This window comes from Hemiscyllium ocellatum, unplaced genomic scaffold (genome assembly GCF_020745735.1).
Source record: "Hemiscyllium ocellatum isolate sHemOce1 unplaced genomic scaffold, sHemOce1.pat.X.cur. scaffold_934_pat_ctg1, whole genome shotgun sequence".
Classification (NCBI taxonomy): Eukaryota; Metazoa; Chordata; class Chondrichthyes; order Orectolobiformes; family Hemiscylliidae; genus Hemiscyllium; species Hemiscyllium ocellatum.
The window spans coordinates 66,785-89,284 of record NW_026869316.1 but is presented as its reverse complement, the minus strand read 5'-3'; the positions used below and the strand labels follow the sequence as shown (position 1 = coordinate 89,284).

At 53.5% G+C, this 22,500-nt stretch overlaps 1 protein-coding gene across 1 annotated transcript in view; it reads right to left on the bottom strand.

The window, feature by feature from the left end:
• Window positions 1–7,789: 7,789 nt before the first annotated feature.
• LOC132814808 (tyrosinase-like) overlaps window positions 7,790–22,500 on the bottom strand; it is a 30,812-nt gene continuing 16,101 nt past the window's right edge. Inside the window, exons 4-5 of the mRNA XM_060823593.1 lie at window positions 15,213–15,380; window positions 7,790–8,195 (exon numbers count right to left, since the gene is read on the bottom strand). Of these exons, the coding sequence (XP_060679576.1) occupies window positions 7,790–8,195; window positions 15,213–15,380 (574 nt within the window). The remainder of the gene's footprint in view (window positions 8,196–15,212; window positions 15,381–22,500) is intronic.

The window sequence follows — 22,500 nt, the reverse complement described above, 5'->3', positions numbered from 1 at the left end:
TGATCCCATCGGAATTCACCCCCCCCGGCCACAATGTCTTGACCAATAAAGGCAAGCCCTCCATACACCTCCTTCCACGTCCCTGTTCACTTGGGGACAAAGGGCTTGAACGCCCCCAGACCCTTCCGCGCATCAGTGCTGTTCAGGACCCTGCCTCGATACTCGTCCTTAATATTTGATTTCACCTCGCACTTAACCGGATTAAATCCCACCTTCCCGTTGCTGTGCCCGGATCTACGCCCTGCTGAATCCGCTCCAGTAGCCGCATCTTTGCAATCTTGCTGACCCTCCCATCCCCATATGCATCCATATCACTCATATATATCCCCTTCAGAACGGTGATAGGTGTGTGACAGAGCACGATGGATGGTAGTAACAGAGGGTGAAATACTGCTTTAAACCAAGGGCTACAGGAAGCAGATGATGGTGCCATTTTAAGAGCAGGATGACATGATTGTGCTCAGCTCTGTGTGTGTGTGTGTGTGTGTCTGTGTGCAACTGTATGTGTGCCTGAGTGTATATATATGTATGTGAGTGTGCGCGCGAGTGTAAATGTGTGTGCTGAGTGAGAGTCAGTGCGAGTGTCTGTGTGTGCGAGTGTGTGTGTCTGTGTGCGAGTGTGTATATGTATGTGTGTGCGCGAGTGTGTGTGTCTGTGTGCGAGTGTGTATATGTATGTGTGTGTGCGAGCGTATGTGTCTGTATGCGAGTGTGCATATGTATGTGTGTGTGCGAGTGTGTATATGTATGTGTGAGTGTATGTGCCTGTGTGCGAGTGTGTATATGTGTGTGTGTGTGTATGTGTGTGTGCGAGTGTGTATATGTATGTGTGTGTGCGAGTGTGTATATGTGTGTGTGTGCGAGTGTATGTGTCTGTGTGCGAGTGTGTATATGTGTGTGTGCGAGTGTGTATATGTATGTGTGTGCGAGTGTGTATATGTGTGTGTGTGCGAGTGTATGTGTCTGTGTGCGAGTGTGTATATGTGTGTGTGCGAGTGTATGTGTGTGTGCGAGTGTGTATATGTATGTGTGTGTGCGAGCGTATGTGTCTGTATGCGAGTGTGCATATGTATGTGTGTGTGCGAGTGTGTATATGTATGTGTGAGTGTATGTGCCTGTGTGCGAGTGTGTATATGTGTGTGTGTGTGTATGTGTGTGTGCGAGTGTGTATATGTATGTGTGTGTGCGAGTGTGTATATGTGTGTGTGTGCGAGTGTATGTGTCTGTGTGCGAGTGTGTATATGTGTGTGTGCGAGTGTATGTGTGTGTGCGAGTGTGTATATGTATGTGTGTGCGAGTGTGTATATGTGTGTGTGTGCGAGTGTATGTGTCTGTGTGCGAGTGTGTATATGTGTGTGTGCGAGTGTATGTGTGTGTGCGAGTGTGTATATGTATGTGTGTGTGCGAGTGTATGTGTCTGTGTGCGAGTGTGTATATGTGTGTGTGCGAGTGTATGTGTGTGTGCGAGTGTGTATATGTATGTGTGTGTGAGAGTGTATGTGTCTGTGTGCGAGTGTGTGTGTGCGAGTGTATGTGTCTGTGTGCGAGTGTGTATATGTGTGTGTGTGCGAGTGTATATATGTGTCTGTGTGATAGTGTATGTGTCTGTGCATGAGTGTATATATGTATGTGAGTGTGTGCGCGAGTGTATATGTGTGTGCTGAGTGAGAGTCAGTGCGAGTGTCTGTGTGTGCGAGTGTGTGTCTGTGTGCGAGTGTGTATATGTATGTGTCTGTGTGATAGTGTATGTGTCTGTGTGCGAGTGTGTATATGTGCGGGTGTGTGTCTGAGTGAGAGTCTGTGTGCAAGTGTGTGTGTGAGAGAGTGTGTGCGTGCGAGTGTACGTGTGCAGATGTGTGTGTCTGAGTGAGTCTGTGTGCAAGTGTGTGTGTGTCTGAGTGCCTGAGAGAGTGCGAGAGTCTGCGAGTGTGTGTGTATTTCTCTGTGTGTCTGAGAGTGTGTGTGAGTGTCAGTGTGTGAGAGAGTGCGAGTGCGTGTACCTGAGTGCGTGAGAGAGCGCGAGTGTGTGTGTGTGAATGACAAGGGCCACTTTCACTCAGTGACAGAGTTCAGGGAAGGGAAGTTGTGTCGGACGAATGTATTAGGTCACTTCTGACTGAGCGCCAGGACAGACCAAGGGCAGCCAGTAGATGGGTCGTATTTGGACTTGAGAAAGTGTTTGAATTCACAAGAAGGTTAAACCATAAGAGCCGATGGTGTTGGAGGATGGATGGAGAATGGGTTCTTTTTTCAGGTGGGTGTGCCTGGTCCCAGTGGGCTCCTGTGGGGACCAGTGCTGGGACCATGGCACTCATCACGGCGTCGAGGGTGGAAGCAAATGTGCCGTCGCAAATTTGCCGAAGGTAACCAGGGAAGACGGGTGACGGGAGGGACACAATTGACAGGGAAGTGGGAGGGAAGCGGGGGAAGATGTGGACCGCGTTGTGAAAGGGAGCCTGAGGGAACGGAATATGATGCGAGGAGAGAGAGAAAGCCGGAACACAGAGGGACGTGGAGGAGGGGAGGGAAACCTGGCGCACAGATAGCTGGTGCTGAGGAACAGCAGGTAGTCGGGAAGGGCCAGTGGCCCTCATTTCAAGGGGGCTGGAGTCTCAGAGCCGGGAGGTCAGACTGCAACTGGGCGAGGTGCTGGGGAGACCAGACCTGGAGAGTTGCGAGCAGTTTTAGTTCCCCTTATTTAAGGAGAGATTTCACTAGAGGCAGGTCAGGGATAGTCCATGAGGGATTGTCTGATTAACCAAGGTTAGACAGGCCAGGACTCTCCTCCCTGGAGTGTCAGAGTGGGAGAGGATCCCATTGAAACGTTCAGGATCCTTGAAGGGGCCTGACAGGGTCGGGGCTGAGAGAATGTTTCCCCTGATGGGAGAGTCCAGGGACAGAGGGCACAGTCTCAGAGTGAAGGGACACCAACTTAAGGCTGAGAGGGGGAGGTACTTCTCTCTCTCTCTCAGGGGATTGTCAGTGTTTGGAACTATTTAAGGCTGTGTCTCCCTCCCCATGTCCCCAGCGGGAGCCCAGTGTCTGGGCTGGACGGTGACACTGACCCTGTTCCTGGTGACAGTCGGGTGGGGGCTGTGAGGGTTAACAGCTCCCTGTTCCCTCCAGCCTCCCCCTCAGCTTTCACCGGAGTGCCCACACTCCCAGGTCTGTGCCAGCGACTGTTTGGTGATGTTGACCCGGCCAGTGACCGGTGACCCAGGTGGAAGGGAGTTGCCGTGATTCAGAACAAAGAGCTGCCCCTTTTATCTGGGAACGTGGGTCAGGGAAGGGTACAGCGTGGCTCACAGCTCACGCCAAGGGAGCTCGCTGTTCCCTGGAGCGATATCTCCCGGGAGCTGCTGTCAGGGAGGCTGTGAGAGCTGACAGTGTGGGTCCCCCACCCTCTCTCTCCCCATGCAGAGCATTGGCCTATACCCTCTGGAGGACCTGACACACTCCGTTCCCCAGGGTGGATCACCCCTCGCCTCTGGGCAGTACCACCCCGAACGAGAATTACGTTGACCCCTCAGCCTCTGAGGCAGGACTGAGCAAACTTTCCAACCTAACCCACTTCTCCCGTTTGTTCCCACGAACCACTGCGCGGGAGTCACGGAGGGGGAGTGGTCTTTGCGGAACGCTGATAGGGGAGGGGAGAGACATATATCGCTGGTGGTGGGGGGTCCGTTTGGAGGTGGCGGATATGACGACGGATGGTACGATGATAGAGTGGGGTGGTAGGTGAGGACCAGTGGGGTTCTGTCCTGGTGGCGGTTGGAGGGACGGGGCTCAAGGGTGGAGGAGCGGGAAGTGGAGGGGATGCGGTGGAGGGCATCGTCGATCACGTCAGGGGGGGAACTGCGGTCCTTGAAGAAGGAGGCCATCTGGGCTGTGCGGTGTTGGAACTGGTCCTCCTGGGAGCAGATGCGGCAGAGATGAAGGAATTGGGAATATGGGATGGAGTTTTTGCAGGGGGCAGGGTGGGAGGAGGTGTAGTCCAGGTAGTTGTGGGAGTCAGTCGGTTTATAGTAGATGTCTGTGTTGAGTCGGTCGCCCGAGATAGAAATGGAAATGTCTAGGAAGGGGAGGGAGGAGTCTGAGACGGTCCGGGTGAGTTTGAGGTCGGGGTGGAAGGTGTTGGTGACGTGGATGAACTGTTCAACCTCCTCGTGGGAGCACGAGGCAGCGCCGATACAGTCGGAGGATGTAGCGGAGGAAAAGGTGGGCGGTGGTGCCAGTGTAGCTGCGGAAGATGGACTGTTCCCCATATCCTACGAAGAGACAGGCATAGCTGGGGCCCATGCGGGTGCCCATGGCAACTCCTTTAGTTTGGAGGAAGTGGGAGGATTGGAAAGGGACGTTGTTCAGGGTGAGGACCAGTTCAGTCAGTCGAAGGAGGGTGTCAGTGGAAGGGTACCAGCGGGAAAGGAAGAAGCGGAGGGCTTTGAGTCCTTCGTGATGGAGGATGGAGGTGTACAGGGACTGGATGTCCCTGGTGAAGATAAGGCGTTGGGCGTCATTTCCGCCACCTCCAAACGGACCCCACCACCAGGGATATATTTCCCTCCCCTCCCCTATCAGCGTTCCGAAAAGACCACTCCCTCCGTGACTCCCTCGTTAGGTCCACACCCCCCACCAGCCCAACCTCCACCCCCTGGCACCTTCCCCTGCAACCGCAGGAAATGCAAAACTTGCGCCCACACCTCCTCCCTCACTTCCCTCCAAGGCCCCAAGGGATCCTTCCATATCCGCCACAAATTCACCTACACCTCCACGCACATCATCTACTGCATCCGCTGCACCCGATGTGGCCTCCTCTATATTGGGGAGACAGGCCGCCTACTTGCGGAACGCTTCAGGGAACACCTCTGGGACGCCCGGACCAACCAACCCAACCACCCCGTGGCTCAACACTTCAACTCCCCCTCCCACTCCACCAAGGACATGCAGGTCCTTGGACTCCTCCATCGCCAGGCCACAGCAACACGACGGCTGGAGGAGGAGCGCCTCATCTTCCGCCTGGGAACCCTCCAACCACAAGGGATGGACTCAGATTTCTCCAGTTTCCTCATTTCCCCTCCCCCCACCTTGTCTCAGTCCCAACCCTCGAACTCAGCACCACCCTCCTAACCTGCAATCTTCTTCCTGACCTCTCCGCCCCCACCGCACTCCGGCCTATCACCCTCACCTTGACCTCCTTCCACCTATCGCGTTTCCAACGCCCCTCCCCTCCAAGTCCCTCCTCCCTACCTTTTATCTTAGCCTGCTTGGCACACCCTCCTGGTTCCTGGAGAAGGGCTCATGCCTGAAATGTTGACTCTCCTGCTCCTTGGATGCTGTGTAGGTATGTGACTCCCCCATTCCCCTCCATATTGGTGTAGGTATGTGACTCCCCCATTCCCCTCCATATTGGTGTAGGTATGTGACTCCCCCATTCCCCTCCATATTGGTGTAGGTATGTGACTCCCCCATTACCTCCCCTCCATATTGGTGTAGGTATGTGACTCCCCCATTCCCCTCCATATTGGTGTAGGTATGTGACTCCCCCATTCCCCTCCATATTGGTGTAGGTATGTGAATCCCCCATTCACCTCCATATTGGTGTAGGTATGTGACTCCCCCATTACCTCCCCTCCATATTGGTGTAGGTATGTGACTCCCCCATTCCCCTCCATATTGGTGTAGGTATGTGACTCCCCCATTACCTCCCCTCCATATTGGTGTAGGTATGTGACTCCCCCATTCCCCTCCATATTGGTGTAGGTATGTGACTCCCCCATTACCTCCCCTCCATATTGGTGTAGGTATGTGACTCCCCCATTACCTCCCCTCCATATTGGTGTAGGTATGTGACTCCCCCATTACCTCCATATTGGTATAGGTATGTGACTCCCCCATTACCTCCCCTCCATATTGGTGTAGGTATGTGACTCCCCCATTACCTCCCCTCCATATTGGTGTAGGTATGTGACTCCCCCATTACCTCCCCTCCATATTGGTGTAGGTATGTGAATCCCCCATTACCTCCCCTCCATATTGGTGTAGGTATGTGAATCCCCCATTCCCCTCCATATTAGTGTAGGTATGTGACTCCCCCATTACACCCCCTCCATATTAGTGTAGGTATGTGACTCCCCCATTACCTCCATATTAGTGTAGGTATGTGACTCCCCCATTCACCTCCATATTGGTGTAGGTATGTGACTCCCCCATTACCTCCCCTCCATATTAGTGTAGGTATGTGACTCCCCCATTCACCTCCATATTGGTGTAGGTATGTGAATCCCCCATTCCCCTCCATATTGGTGTAGGTATGTGACTCCCCCATTACACCCCCTCCATATTAGTGTAGGTATGTGACTCCCCCATTCACCTCCATATTGGTGTAGGTATGTGAATCCCCCATTCCCCTCCATATTGGTGTAGGTATGTGACTCCCCCATTACACCCCCTCCATATTAGTGTAGGTATGTGACTCCCCCATTCACCTCCATATTGGTGTAGGTATGTGAATCCCCCATTCACCTCCATATTGGTGTAGGTATGTGACTCCCCCATTACACCCCCTCCATATTGGTGTAGGTATGTGAATCCCCCATTCCCCTCCATATTGGTGTAGGTATGTGACTCCCCTATCTACGGCAGGCAAAACCCTTCCGTGTTAACCTCTTCCCATCAACACGTAACTCTGAAGAATACTGACAACCACCTTCTGTAATCCATTCACACGTCACCACAGGAACCCGACTTTCACCAGGCTGTCTAAGTCCATCATGACCTCCTTTAAACCATGCGCTGATAACCGTCCGTGTGATTGATGAACGTTTTGTTTAATTCCTATAAAATACCTTGTCTCTGTCTGTACGGCAGAGCTTTGTGGAGACGTGTCACCAGAAGGAGACACACACCGACTACGGGGACATTTGGAATCTCCCGCCGGCTGTCCGATGATAAAGCTCCCGTGGAACAAGATTACTAACAGCGTGGGAACAGCCCCTTCTGGCCAACAAGTCCACACCGACCCGCCCCCCCCCCCCCCCACCCCTACTCCTGGCAGGGGGTTGGCGGGAGATAGGCTGGTCCTTTTTTTGTTTTAATATTCTCCCGAATATTCGGTTGAAACGGGAAAAGGACATGTTTCTAACCCAAAAGAAACACCGCGATCGTAGGGAAGATGCGGCACTATTTAATACCGCGTGGCCTGTTTCTCATTATGAGCGTGGTTTACACAGCTGTCTGTGCAGGCAGTGGCGGAGATAACTCCAGACAAAGTCGGGGGGCTGGAACGAGGGATGGGTGGGGGGGGGGGGGGGGGGGGGAGGTTACCAATGGAGGGTCAGCCGACAGCCGGGAGCTGATTGGTTTGTGTGGGCAGCCCCCTGCCTTGCCAACAGCAGTGTGACTGGCTGCAAGGCAGCTTGTGGGTGTGGACATTAGGTCCAGAAGCCATTAGATCTTCGGAAAGGAAGATGCTCTCCTCCCGGGAGCAGAAAGAGAGGTTCTACCCCTCCCCATCTACTGCCGTGAGCTGTGGTTGTTCACTGACTGGTCAGAGACTTCACAAGTCGCCCAATGCAGAGGTTGTGTTACAACTGCACAAGGTGCTGGTGAGGTTATATCTGGGGTACTCCGTGCGGCTCTGGTCTCCTCACTTGAGAAAGGGTGTATTGGCGCTGGAGGGGGATGTAGAGGAGGTTCATTCCGGAGTTGAGGGGGAGGCTTGGCTTGTGAGGAGAGACTGAGTAGATCGAGATTACACTCACTGGAATTCCGAAGAAAGACAGGGGAACCTCTAGCGACATACAAAACGATGAACATGGAAGTCGGGAGGAGGTTTCTGCCGACAGGCGCGACCAGGACATCGTCTGAAGGCCGGAGGATTTCGGACCGAATTGGGAAGGGACTTCGAGGTTGGTGAAGCGATGGGGGGTCCAGGAGAGCTTCTGAAGGCGAAGGCGAGACTTGTTTTTGACCAGGGAAGGGACGTGGCGAGGGCTGACTCTGCGGTAAGGTCAGTCCTGAAGGGTGGGGCCGGCTGACTGAGGGAGGCAGACCGCCTCAGCTCCTTGCTGCTGGGTCTGACGCTCCCGCAGGTGAGTGACTGGGACCCCTGGGGCAGGAGCAGCAGGTCATGGACAATCAACTCAGTGGATCCCTGTGGGCCAGGGGCGACGGGGCTATCTTGCCAGTCTCTCACCCTGACCATACAACACAGAGCTGAAAACGCGTCGCTGGTTAAAACTCCTGAAGAAGGGCTTGTGCCCGGAACGTCGAGTCTCCTGCTCCTCGGATGCTGCCTGACCTGCTGCGCTTTGACCAGCAACACGTTTTCAGCTCCGATCTCCAGCGTCTGCAGTCCTCACTTTTTACCCGTAGAACATAGAAAAATACCGCGCAGTTCAGGCCCTCCGACCTTCGATCCAAGCCCACCTAACCTACACTAGCCCACTACCCTCCATATGCCCATCCAATGCCCGTTTAAATGCCCATAAAGAGGGAGAGTCCACCACTGCTACTGGGAGGGCATTCCATGAACTCACAACTCGCTGAGTAATGAATCTACCCCTAACATCTGTCCTGTACCTACCTCCCCTTAATTTAAAGCTACGCCCCCTCGTAATAGCTGACGTGGAAAAAGGTTCTCATGGTCAACCCTATCTAAACCCCTAATCATCTTGTACACCTCTATCAAATCACCCCTAAACCTTCTCTTCTCCAATGAGAACAGCCCCAAGTGCCTCAGCCTTTCCTCATATGATCTTCCTTCCATGCCAGGCAACATCCTGGTAAACCTCCTCTGCACCCGTTCCAGTGCCTCCACATCCTTCCTATAGTATGGCGACCAAAACTGCACACAATACTCCAGATGGGGCCGCACCAGAGTCTTATACAACTGCAACATGACCTCAGGACTCCGGAACTCAATTCCTCTCCCAATAAAAGCCCAGTATGCCATATGCCTTCTTACCTGGGTGGCAACTTTCAGAGATCTGTGTACATGGACACCAAGATCCCTCTGCTCATCCACACTACCAAGTAGCCTACCATTAGCCCAGTACTCCATCTTCTTGTTACTCTTACCAAAGTGAATCACTTCACACTTAGCGACATTGAACTGCATTTGCCACCTCTCTGCCCAGCTCTGCAGCTTATCTATATCCCGCTGTAACCTGCCACATCCTCGCTGCCCACCAATCCACCATAACCCCCCCACTGTGTTGATTCATTTGTCTGCATATGTTTCTGGGCAAGGAGGGGTGTCAGGGGAGGGGAGGAGTTTTATATTCGATGTTTCCCTCACTATTTCACAGGACCTCGAACCCACGGGGAATCGTACCTGGCCATTCCTTGCCGTGATGACCCTGGCTTGCCCAGGGTAGGGGGCTGGCAGGGGCCAATCTCAGACCGGACACCCCTGCTGACCCAAGGTGGCTGATGGGAGCAGATTGGAGGGACTGATAACCCACCCTCCCCCCTCACCCCCAGCCAATGGCGGTCATTTCTATCTCCGAGTCTGGGACGGTATTTATTACCTCTTCCGTAGTTGCCCACCTAGAGGAGGTGGGGGGGGGGGGGGGGGGTGTGGGGGGAGGGTGAGCTGCCATCTTGACCCATAGCAGCACCACCCCCAATAGGGTATGGACACAGTCAGGCTAATGGGGGGAGAGCTGTTCCTGATGGACTGAAGGGATTCCTGACATTGGTCCGAGTTGGGATTGTCACGGGGAGGCTATGGGGGAATTTATCCCCCCCACTCCCCCACTCTTCCCCCACTCTCCTCCCCCCTCACCCCATCTCCCCTCCTCTCCTCCCTTCCTCTCCTCCCCTCTCCCCCTCCCCGTCTCCCCTCCACTCCGCCCCTCTCCCTCCCTCTGCCCCCTCCCCTCTCCTCCCCTCTCCTCCCCTCTCCTCCCCCCTCCTCCCCTCTCCTCCCGTCTACTCTCCCCTCCCCCCTCTCCTCCCCTCTCCCCCCCCTCCACTCCCCTCTCCTCCCCTCTCCCCCCTCTCCCCTCCTCTCCTCTCTTCTCCCCCCTCTCCTCCCCTCTCCCTCCCTCCCCTCCACTCCCCTCTCCTCCCCTCTCCCCCCTCTGCCCGCCTCTCACCCGTCTCCCCCGCTCTCCTCCCCTCTCCCCCCTTTCCTCCCCTCTCCTACCCTCTCCTCCCCTCCTCTCCTCCCCTCTCTTCCCCCTCTACTCCACTCTCCACCCCTCTCCCCCCCCCCTCACCTCTCCCCCCACTCCTCTCCGCTCCTCCCCCTCCCTTCTCTCTCCTGCCCTCTTGCCCCCTCCCCCCTTCTCCTCCCCTCACCCACTCTCTCCTCTCCCCCTCTCCCCTCCTCCCCTCATCCTCACTCCACCCCCTCTCCCCCCGCTCCCCTCTCTCCTTCCCTCTCCTCCCCCTCTCCTCCCCCCTCCCCCCTCCTCCCCTCCCCTCTCCTCCCGTCTACTCCCCCACTCCTCCCCTCTCCCCCCTCTCCCCCTCCCCTCCCCTCCCCTCCACTCCCCTCTCCTCCCCTCTCACCCCTCTGCCCGCCTCTCACCCCTCTCCCCCCTTTCCTCCCCTCTCCTACCCGCTCCTCCCCTCTACCCTCCTCCCCTCTCCCCCCTCTGCCCGCCTCTCACCCCTCTCCCCCCTCTCCTCCCCTCTCCCCCTTTCCCCCCTCTCCTCCCCTCCTCTCCTCCCCTCTCCTCCCCCTCTACTCCACTCTCCACCCCTCTCCTCCCCCCTCCTCACCTCTCCCCCCTCTCCTCCCCCTCCTCCCGTCTCCTCCCCTCTCCACCCTCTCCTCTCCCCTCTCCCTCCTCTCTCCTGCCCTCTCGCCCCCTCCCCCCTTCTCCTCCCCTCACCCACTCTCTCCCCTCCCCTTTCTCCTCCCCTCACCCACTCTCTCCCCTCCCCCTCTCCCCTCCTCCCCCTCATCCCCACTCCACCCCCTCTCCTCCCCTCTCTCCCCCCTCTCCCCTCCCCTCTCCTCCCCCTCTCCCCCCCTCCTCCCTTCTCCTCCCGTCTACTCCCCCTCTCCTCCCCTCTCCCCTCTCTCCCCCCTCCTCTCCTCCCCTCTCCTGCCCTCTCTCCCCTCTCCCCCCCCTCCTCCCCCCATCTCATCCCCTCCCCCATGTCTGCCGTCTCTCGTCCTTCCTGAGGGGAGGTCGGGGTGGTGGGTTTGGAAGGTGCTGTCAGTCCGAGGAGTGGGCCTTGCAGATGATGCACGCTGCTGAGGGAGTGTTGAAGGTGGGGCCCAGGGTCTCGATCGAGCAGGTGTCGATCGAGGACAGTGTTGAGCTTCTTGAGTGTTTTCGGAGCTGCCTCCCCCCCTCCTCCCCCCTCCAGGGCGAGTGGGGAGTATCCCCTCACCCTCCCTGACTCCTGCCTCATCGATGGTGGGACAGGGCTATGGGAAGGAGTCAGGAGGGGAGTTCCTCGCTGCAGGGTTCCCAGCCTCTAACCTGCTCCTGGAGACACAGGATTGAGATGGGGCTGGGGTCCGGGTCAGTTTCTGCTCAATGGGGACCCCCAGGATGTTGATAGTGGGGGGGGAGGGGGGATTCAGTGATGGTAACGCCATTGAACGTCAAGGGGGCGATGGTTAGATTCTCTCTCAATGGGAACCCCCAGGATGTTGATAGTGGGGGGAGGGGGGATTCAGTGACGGTAACACCACTGAACGTCAAGGGGGCTATGGTTAGATTCTCTCTCAATGGGAACCCCCAGGATGTTGATAGTGGGGGGGGAGGGGGGATTCAGTGATGGTAACACCATTGAACGTCAAGGGGGGGGCGATGGTTAGATTCTCTCTCAATGGGGACCCCCAGGATGTTGATAGTGGGGGGGGAGGGGGGATTCAGTGATGGTAACACCATTGAACGTCAAGGGGGCGATGGTTAGATTCTCTCTCAATGGGAACCCCCAGGATGTTGATAGTGGGGGGAGGGGGGATTCAGTGACGGTAACACCACTGAACGTCAAGGGGGCTATGGTTAGATTCTCTCTCAATGGGAACCCCCAGGATGTTGATAGTGGGGGGGGAGGGGGGATTCAGTGATGGTAACACCATTGAACGTCAAGGGGGGGGGGCGATGGTTAGATTCTCTCTCAATGGGGACCCCCAGGATGTTGATAGTGGGGGGGGAGGGGGGATTCAGTGATGGTAACACCATTGAACGTCAAGGGGGCGATGGTTAGATTCTCTCTCAATGGGAACCCCCAGGATGTTGATAGTGGGGGGAGGGGGATTCAGTGACGGTAACACCACTGAACGTCAAGGGGGCTATGGTTAGATTCTCTCTCAATGGGAACCCCCAGGATGTTGATAGTGGGGGGGGGAGGGGGGATTCAGTGATGGTAACACCATTGAACGTCAAGGGGGGGGCGATGGTTAGATTCTCTCTCAATGGGGACCCCCAGGATGTTGATAGTGGGGGGGGAGGGGGATTCAGTGATGGTAACACCATTGAACGTCAAGGGGCGATGGTTAGATTCTCTCTCAATGGGAACCCCCAGGATGTTGATAGTGGGGGGAGGGGGATTCAGTGACGGTAACACCATTGAACGTCAAGGGGGCGATGGTTAGATTCTCTCTCAATGGGAACCCCCAGGATGTTGATAGTGGGGGGGGGAGAGGGGGGATTCAGTGAATGTGTATCATGAGGAAGATGTGAAGTGGTTTCAGGAGGATTTGACCAGACTGAGTAAGTGAATGAAAACTTGGCAGTGAAAGCTTATGTGAATAAATGTGAGATAATTCAGCTGAATTGGGAACAGCTTGGAAAGTCTAGGTGTATGAAAGGACGTAGGTATTGATAACTTACTGAAGGCTGACACAATGGCTCGGTAAGTTATTAGGAAGACACAGAATACAGGGAGAACTAGCCATTTGGATACAGAACTGGCTCAAAGGTAGAAGACAGAGGGTGGTGGTGGAGGGTTGTTTTTCAGACTGGAGGCCTGTGACCAGTGGAGTGCCACAAGGATCGGTGCTGGGTCCTCTACTTTTCATCATTTATATAAATGATTTGGATACGAGCATAAGAGGGACAGTTAGTAAGTTTGCAGATGACCCCAAAATTGGAGGGTGTAGTGGACAGCGAAGAGGGTTCCCTCAGATTACAGCAGGATCTGGACCAGATGGGCCAATGGGCCGAGAGGTGGCAGATGGAGTTTAATTCAGATCAATGCGAGGGGCTGCACTTTGGGAAAGCTAATCTTAGCAGGACTTATCCACTTAATGGTAAGGTCCTGGGGAGTGTTGCTGAACACAGAGACCTTGGAGTGCAGGTTCATAGCTCCTTGAAAGTGGAGTCGCAGGTAGATAGGATAGTGAAGGCAGCGTTTGGTATGCTTTCCTTTATTGGTCAGAGTATTGAGTACAGGAGTTGGGAGGGTCATGTTGCGGCTGTACAGGACATTGGTTAGGGGCCACTGTTGGAATATTGCGTGTAATTCTGGTCTCCTTCCTATCGGAAAGATGTTGGGAAAGGGTTCAGAAAAGATTGACAAGGATGTTGGGAGGGTTTGAGCTACAGGGAGAGGCTGAACAGGCTGGGGCTGTTTTCCCTGGAGCGTCGGAGGCTGAGGGGTGACCTTATAGAGGTTTATAAAATCATGAGGGGGACATGGATTAGATTCTCTCCCAACGGGGACCCCCAGGATGTTGGTAGTGGGGGAAATTCAGCCGCAATCTAGGATTCAGGGTGTGTAATTCAAGGTCAACAATATTGAGTTATAGAGGTCCACTGCACAGACAAAGGCCCTTCTGCCCATCGAGTCTGCTAGTCGACCAAGTATAATTTGTATCTTCTCTATTTAAGTGTGGCCCTGGACCTGTCTATAACTTGTACTTTATTTCTTACTTGGGTACATCCTGGGCACAACAGAGCTGTAACTACTTGGTGCATCTATGATTTTCCTGGATTTTTTTTAAAGGGAAGCCTGTAACCTGATCTCAAAATGGCTCCCACCATCTTCCCGACTTTGGCAGCTTGGAGTCCATCAGTTTCACAGCTGAGCGTATTGGTTAATATCCCGACCTCCTCTTGTTTCCGAGATGGAAGTCCAGCCGTTTGCAAAGTGATGTCCATGCGCCCAGTGCAGAGGCTGGAGGGACTCGGGATGTAGATATTATTTATTCAGAAGCTGCAATAGAACGACTTGAAAGTGGAGTCGCAGGTGGATAGGATAGTGAAGGCAGCGTTTGGTATGCTTTCCTTTATTGGTCAGAGTATTGAGTACAGGAGTTGGGAGGGTCACGTTGCGGCTGTACAGGACATTGGTTAGGGGCCACTGTTGGAATATTGTGTGCAATTCTGGTCTCCTTCCTATCAGAAAGATGTTGGGAAAGGGTTCAGAAAAGATTGACAAGGATGTTGGAGGGTTTGAGCTACAGGGAGAGGCTGAACAGGCTGGGGCTGTTTTCCCTGGAGCGTCGGAGGCTGAGGGGTGACCTTATAGAGGTTTACAAATCACGAGGGGGACATGGATAGGGTAAATAGACAAGGTCTTTTCCCCCTGGGGTGGGGGAGCCCAGAACTAGAGGGTTATAAAATCACGAGGGGGGACATGGATAGGGTAAATAGACAAGGTCTTTTCCCCCTGGGGTGGGGGAGTCCAGAACTAAAGGGCGTAGGTTTAGGGTGAGAGGGGGAAGATATAAAAGGGACCTGAGGGGTAACATTTTCCCCCAGGGGGTGGTGCGTGTGTGGAATGAGCTGCCAGAGGATGTGGTGGAGGCTGGTACAATTGCAAGATTTAAGAGGCATCTGGATGGGGATATGAATAGGAAGGGTTTGGGGGGATATGGGCCGGGTGCTGGCAGGTGGGACTAGATTGGGTTGGGATATCTGGTCGACATGGATGGATTAGACCGAAGGGTCTGTTTCCGTGCTGTATTTCTCTATGACTCTACGACAGGGACAGCACGGGGTTAGATACAGAGTAAAGCTCCCTCTACATTGTCCCCCTGTCCCAGGGACAGGGACAGTACCGGGTCAGATCCAGGATGATGACCCTCCTTCCCCATGCTGTGAAACTGGAGCCAGCGCAGGCTCTCTGTGTGGGAGCTGGGGAAGGGAGGGTCAATGTTGCAGGGTTGGAGAAACGTGGGGGTTGGGGGGGGTGGGGGAGGGCAGTGACCAGGCAAGGAGTTGGTGCAGTTAATGGTGGTCCCAGGGTGTCCCCTCCCTCACTGTAACATGCCGAGGCTGTAAGAAACCCCTCACTCCATGTCGTCGTAGTTGTACCCAAACTCTCGGCAGCTCTTCATCATGTCCCGGTTTTCATAGATTGGGATGAAGGTGACCACCTTGTCTCTCGCTTGGTGCCCGAACGGGACATTTCCTGTCGGGTAACCCGTTCCAGGATGTCGTCTCAGCCACATCTCGAACAGCCTGCAAGCAGAATCAGGGGAAGGGGAATGGCATTTGCTTTTGCAATAGATGTCACGTGGATTCCATTGTCACTTTCCCCAATGCTTGCTGCTTTTTTTTTGGTACCTTCCCAACCCCCAGCGGAGAGTGTGTGACAGTCCCGGGTCCCCAAGGAGTTTCGAGAACTTAAGCTGAAAGGTTGAGACTCCGGGGAAGCGTGGACTGAACCTTGAGAAGGCATCGCGCTGAAACCGGAACTGACACGGCAAGGTCCTGTTGGGATCTGAAACTGCAGGATGGAGGGAAACTGAATCTGAAACTGACTCTGCAAGTTCCCGTTGGAATCTGAAACTGCAGGTTCAAGGGAAACTGAATCTGAAACTGACTCTGCAAGTTCCCGTTGGAATCTGAAACTGCAGGTTCAAGGGAAACTGAATCTGGAACTGACACTGCAAGTTGCTAATGGAAACTGAAACTGCAGGATGGAGGGAAACTGAATCTGAAACTGACTCTGCAAGTTCCCGTTGGAATCTGAAACTGCAGGTTCAAGGGAAACTGAATCTGGAACTGACTCTGCAGGTTGCTAATGGAAACTGAAACTGCAGGATGGAGGGAAACTGAATCTGGAACTGACACGGCAAGTTCCTGTTGGAATCTGAAACTGCAGGATGGAGGGAAACTGAATCTGGAACTGACACTGCAAGTTGCTAATGGAATCTGAAACTGCAGGATCAAGGGAAACTGAATCTGGAACTGACTCTGCAAGTTGCTAATGGAAACTGAAACTGCAGGATCAAGGGAAACTGAATCTGAAAGTGACTCTGCAAGTTCCCGTTGGAATCTGAAACTGCAGGATCGAGGGAAACTGAATCTGGAACTGACACTGCAAGTTGCTAATGGAAACTGAAACTGCAGGATGGAGGGAAACTGAATCTGGAACTGACACTGCAAGTTGCTAATGGAAACTGAAACTGCAGGATGGAGGGAAACTGAATCTGAAAGTGACTCTGCAAGTTGCTAATGGAATCTGAAACTGCAGGATCGAGGGAAATTGAATCTGGAACTGACTCTGCAAGTTGCTAATGGAAACTGAAACTGCAGGATGGAGGGAAACTGAATCTGGAACTGACTCTGCAAGTTCCCGTTGGAATCTGAAACTGCAGGTTCAAGGGAAACTGAATCTGGAACTGACTCTGCGAGTTCCCGTTGGAATCTGAAACTGCAGGTTCAAGGGAAACTGAATCTGGAACTGACTCTGCAAGTTCCCGTTGGAATCTGAAACTGCAGGATCGAGGGAAACTGAATCTGGAACTGACTCTGCAAGTTGCTAATGGAATCGGAAACTGCAGGATCGAGGGAAACTGAATCTGGAACTGACTCTGCAAGTTGCTAATGGAATCTGAAACTGCAGGATGGAGGGAAACTGAATCTGGAACTGACTCTGCAAGTTGCTAATGGAATCTGAAACTGCAGGATCGAGGGAAACTGAATCTGGAACTGACACGGCAAGTTGCTAATGGAAACTGAAACTGCAGGATGGAGGGAAACTGAATCTGGAACTGACTCTGCAAGTCTCTCTATATTGTTGAAGATGGTCATTGCCTGGCATTTATGTGGCATGACTGGTGCTTGCCCCTTGTCAGCCTAAGCCCGGGGCTTGTCCAGTTGCTGGTGCGTTTGGCCACGGAATACTTCACTCCCTGATGGAGCGGCAAATGGTACTGAACATAGCGTGATCATCGGCGAACATCCCCACTTTGGACCTTCCCATGGAAGGAAGGTCATTGGTGGAACAGTTAGAGATGGGTTGGGGTATTGGTTGGAGAGTAGATGAGGAAATGGAGGACGGACAGTGTTGAGGGATTGGGGGGATGGATAGATGGGGGTGTTGATGGGATATACGTTGGAGTCTAGATGATTAAAGGGAGCAGGGTTAGTGTTGGGGGATTGGGGAGATGGATAGATGGGTGTGTTCATAGGGTATAGGTTGGAGGGTGAATGGGGAAATGGAGGAGGGATAGTGTTGAGGGATTGGGGAAGTTGGATAAATGGGGGTGTTGATTGTGTATTGGTTGGAGGTAGATGCGGAAATGGAGGAGGGACATTGTTGAGGGATTGGGGTGTTGGATAGCTGAGCGTGTTGATGGGGTGTAGATTGGGGGGGTGTTTATGGGGTGTAGATGGGGGGTATTGATGGGGTGTAGATTGGGGAGTGTTGATGCGGTGTAGATTGGGGGTATTGATGGGGTGTAGATTGGGGGGTGTTGATGGGGTGTAGATTGGGGGTGTTGATGGGGTGTAGATTGGGGGTATTGATGGGGTGTAGATTGGGGGGTGTTGATGGGGTGTAGATTGGAGGATGTTGATGAGGTGTAGATTGGGGGGTGTTGATGGGTTGTAGATTGGGGATATTGATGGGGTGTAGATTGGGGTGTTGATGGGGTGTAGATTGGGGGGTGTTGATAGGGTGTAGATTGGGGTGTTGATGGGGTGTAGATTGGGGTGTTGATGGGGTGTAGATTGGGGGTGTAGATTGGGGTGTTGATGGGGTGTAGATTGGGGGTTGTTGATGGGGTGTAGATTGGGGGTTGTTGATGGAGTGTAGATTGGGGGGTTGATGGGGTGTAGATTGGGGGGTGTTGATGGGGTGTAGATTGGGGGGTGTTGATGGTGTGTAGATTGGGGGGTTGATGGGGTATAGATTAGGGGTGCTGATGGGGTGCAGCTTGGGGTGTTGATGAGGTGTAGATTGGGGGGTGTTGATGGGTTGTAGATTGGGGATATTGATGGGGTGTAGATTGGGGTGTTGATGGGGTGTAGATTGGGGGGTGTTGATGGGGTGTAGATTGGGGGGTGTTGGGGTATAGATTCGGGTGTTGATGGGGTGTAGATTGGGGGGTGTTGTTGGGGTATAGATTTGGGTGTTGATGGGGTGTAGATTGGGGGTTGTTGATGGGGTGTAGATTGGTGCGTGTTGATGGGGTGCAGATTGGGGTGTTGATGGGGTGTAGATTGGGGGGTGTTGATGGGTTGTAGATTGGGGGATATTGATGGGGTGTAGATTGGGGGGTGTTGATGGGGTGTAGATTGGGGGTATTGATGGGGTGTCGATTGGGGTGTTGATGGGGTGTAGATTTGGGGATATTGATGGGGTGTAGATTGGGGTGTTGATGGGGTGTAGATTGGGGGTGTTGATGGGGTGTAGATTTGGGGGTGTTGATGGGGTGTAGATTTGGGGGTGTTGATGGGGTGTTGATTGGGGTTGTTGACGTGGTGTAGTTTGGGGGGTGTTGATGGGGTGTAGATTGGGGGGTGTTGATGGGGTGTAGATTGGGGTGTTGATGGGGTGTAATTTGGGGTGTTGATTGTGTGTAGATTGGGGGTGTTGATGGTGTGTAGTTTGTGGGATGTTGATGGGGTGTAGTTTGTGGGATGTTGATGGGGTGTAGATTGGGGGGGTGTTGATGGGGTGTAGATTGGGGGGTGTTGATGGGGTGTAGATTTGGGTGTTGATGGGGTGTAGATTGGTGGGTGTTGATGGAGTGTAAATTGGGGGGTGTTGATGGGATGTAGATTGGGGGGTGTTTTTGGGATGTAGATTGGGGGGTGTTTTTGGGATGTAGATTGGGGTGTTGATGGGGTGTAGTTTGGGGAGTGTTGATGGGGTGTAGAGTGGGGTGTTGATAGGGTGTAGATTGGGGGTTTTTGATGGGGTGTAGATTTGGGGGAGTTGATAGAGTGTAGTTTGGCGTGTTGATGGGATGTAGATTGGGGGGAGTTGATGGGGTGTAGATAGGGGGCGTTGATGGGGTGTGGATTTGGGGTGTGGATTGGGGTGTGGATTGGGGTGTTGATGGGGTGTAGATTGGCAGGTGTTGATTGAGTGTAGATTGGGGGATGTTGATGGTGTGTAGATTGTGGTGTGTTGATGGGGTGTATATTGGGGGTGTTGATGGGGTTTAGATTGGGAGTGTTGATGGTGTGTAGATTGTGGGTTATTGATGGGGTGTAGATTGTGGGGTGTTGATGGGATGTAGATTGGGGGTGTTGATGGGGTGTAGATTGGGGTTGTTGATGGGGTGTAGATTGGGGGGTGTTGATAGGGTGTAGATTGGGGTGGTGATGGGGTGTAGATTGCGGTCTTGATGGGGTGTAGGTTGGGGGTGTTGATGGGGTGTAGATTGGGAGGTGTTGATGGGGTGTAGATTGGGGGGTGTTGATGGGGTGTAGATGGGGGGTTGATGGGGTGTAGATTGGGGGGTCTTGATGGGGTGTAGATGGGGGGTTGATGGGGTGTTGATTGGGGGGTCTTGATGGGGTGTAGATGGGGGGTTGATGGGGTGTTGATTGGGGGTGTTGATGGGGTGTAGATTGGGGTGTTGATGGGGAGTAGATTGGGGGTGTTGATGGGGTGTAGATTGGTGGTGTTGATGAGGTGTAGATTGGGGGGTGTTGATGGGGTGTCGGTTGGGGGGTGTTGATGGGGTGTAGATTGGGGGTGTTGATTCGGTGTAGATTGGGGGTGTTGATGGGGTGTAGATTGGGGGGTGTTGATGGGGTGTAGATTGTGGGTTGTTGATGCGGTGTAGATTGGGGGGTGTTGATGGGGTGTATATATGGCAGGGTGTTGATGGGGTGTAGATTGGGGGGTGTTGATGGGTTGTATATTGGGGGTGTTGATGGGATGTAGATTGGGGGGTGTTGTTGGGGTGAAGATTGGGGTTTGCTGATGGGGTGTAGATTATGGAGTGTTGATGGGGTGTAGATTGGGGGTGTTGATGGGGTGTAGATTGGGGTGTTGATGGGGTGTAGAATGGTGGGTGTTGTTGAGGTATAGATTGGGGGTGCTGATGGGATGTAGATTGGGGGTGTTGTTGGGGTGAAGATTGTGGTTTGCTGATGGGGTGTAGATTATGGAGTGTTAATGGGGTGTTAATTGGGGTGTTGATGGGGTGTAGATTGCGGGGTGTTGATGGTGTGTAGATTGTGTGATGTTGCTGGGGTGTAGATTGGGGGGTGTTGTTGGGGTATAGATTGGGGGTGTTGATGGGGTGTAGATTGGGGGGTGTTGATGGGGTGTAGATTGGGGGTTGTTGTTGGAGTGTAGTTTGGGGAGTGTTAATGGGGTGTAGATTGGGGTATAGATTGCGGGTGTTGATGGGGTGCAGATTGGGGATATTGATGGGGTGTAGATTGGAGTGTTGATGGGGTGTAGATTGGGGGGTATTGATGAGATGTAGATTGGGGGGTGTTGATGGGATGTAGATTGGGGTGTTGATGGGGTGTAAATTGGGGTGTTGATGGCGTGTTGATTGGGGGTGTTGACATGGTGTAGATTGGGGGGTGTTGATGGGGTGTAGACTGGGGGGTGTTGATGCAGTGTTGATTGGGGGGTGCTGATGGGTTGTAGATTGGGGTGTTGATGGGGTGTAGATTGGGGGTGTTGATGGGGTGTAGATTGCGGGGTTGATGGGGTAGAGATTGCAGGTGATGGGGTCCAGGTTGGGGTATTGATGAGGTGTAGATTGGGGGCTGTTGATGGGTTGTAGATTGGGGGATATTGATGGGGTGTAGATTGGGGGGTGTTGATGGGGTGTAGATTATGGAGTGTTGATGGGGTGTAGATTGGGGGATGTTGATGGGGTGTAGATTGGGGGGTGTTGATGGGGTGTATATATGGCGGGATGTTGATGGTGTATAGTTTGGGGGGTGTTGATGGGGTGTAGATTATGGAGTGTTGATGGGGTGTAGATTGGGGGGTGTTGATGGGGTGTAGATTGGGGGGTGTTGATGGGGTGTTGATGGGGTGTAGATTGTGGGGTGTTGTTGGGGTGCAGATTGGGGTACAGATTGGGGGTGTTGATGGGGTGTAGATTGGGGGGTGTTGATGGGGTGTAGATTGGGGGTTGTTGATGGAGTGTAGTTTGGGGAGTGTTGATGGGGTGGTGATAGGGGTGTTGATGGGCTATAGATTGCGGGAGTTGATGGGGTGTAGATTGGGGTATTGACGAGGTGTAGATTGGGGGGTGTTGATGGGTTGTAGATTGGGGATATTGATGGGGTGTAGATTGGGTGTTGATGGGGTGTAGATTGGGGGGTATTGATGGGGTGTAGATTGAGGGGTATTGATGGGGTGTAGATTGGGGGGTGTTGATGGGGTGTAGATTGGGGGTTGTTGATGGGGTGTAGATTGGGGGGTGTTGATGGGGTGTAGATTGGGGGGTGTTGATGGGATGTAGATTGGGATGTTGATGGGGTGTAGACTGGGGGGTGTTGATGGGGTGTAGATTGGGGGGGTGTTGATGGGGTGTAGTTTGGGGATGTTTTGATGGGGTGTAGAGTGGGGTGTTGATAGGGTGTAGATTGGGGGTTTTTGATGGGGTGTAGATAGGGGGGAGTTGATGGGGTGTAGATAGGGGGCGTTGATGGAGTGTAGAGTTGGGTGGTGATAGGGTGTAGATTGGGGGTTTTTGACGGGGTGTAGATTGGGGGGAGTTGATGAGATGTAGATTGGGGGTGTTGATGGGCTGTGGATTGGGGGATGTTGATGGGGTGTAGATTGGGGAGTGTTGATGGGGTGTATATTGGGGGTGTTGATGACGTGTAGATTGGGGGGTGTTGATGGGATGTAGATTGGGGGTTGTTGATGGGGTGTAGATTGGGGGGTGTTGATGGGGTGTAGATTGGGGTGTTGATGGGGTGTAGATTGGGGGGTGTTGATGGGGTGTAGATTGGGGTGTTGATGGGGTGTTGATTGGGAGTGTTGATGGTGTGTAGATTGGGGGGAGTTGATGAGATGTAGATTGGGGGGTGTTGATGGGGTGTAGATTGGGGGTGTTGATGGTGTGTAGATTGTGGGTTATTGATGGGGTGTAGATTGTGGGGTGTTGATGGGATGTAGATTGGGGGTGTTGATGGGGTGTAGATTGGGGTTGTTGATGGGGTGTAGATTGGGGGGTGTTGATGGGGTGTAGATTGGGGGGGTTGATGAGATGTAGATTGAGGGTGTTGATGGGGTGTGGATTGGGGGATGTTGATGGGGTGTAGATTGGGGAGTGTTGATGGGGTGTATATTGGGGGTGTTGATGATGTGTAGATTGGGGGGGTGTTGATGGGGTGTGGATTGGGGGATGTTGATGGG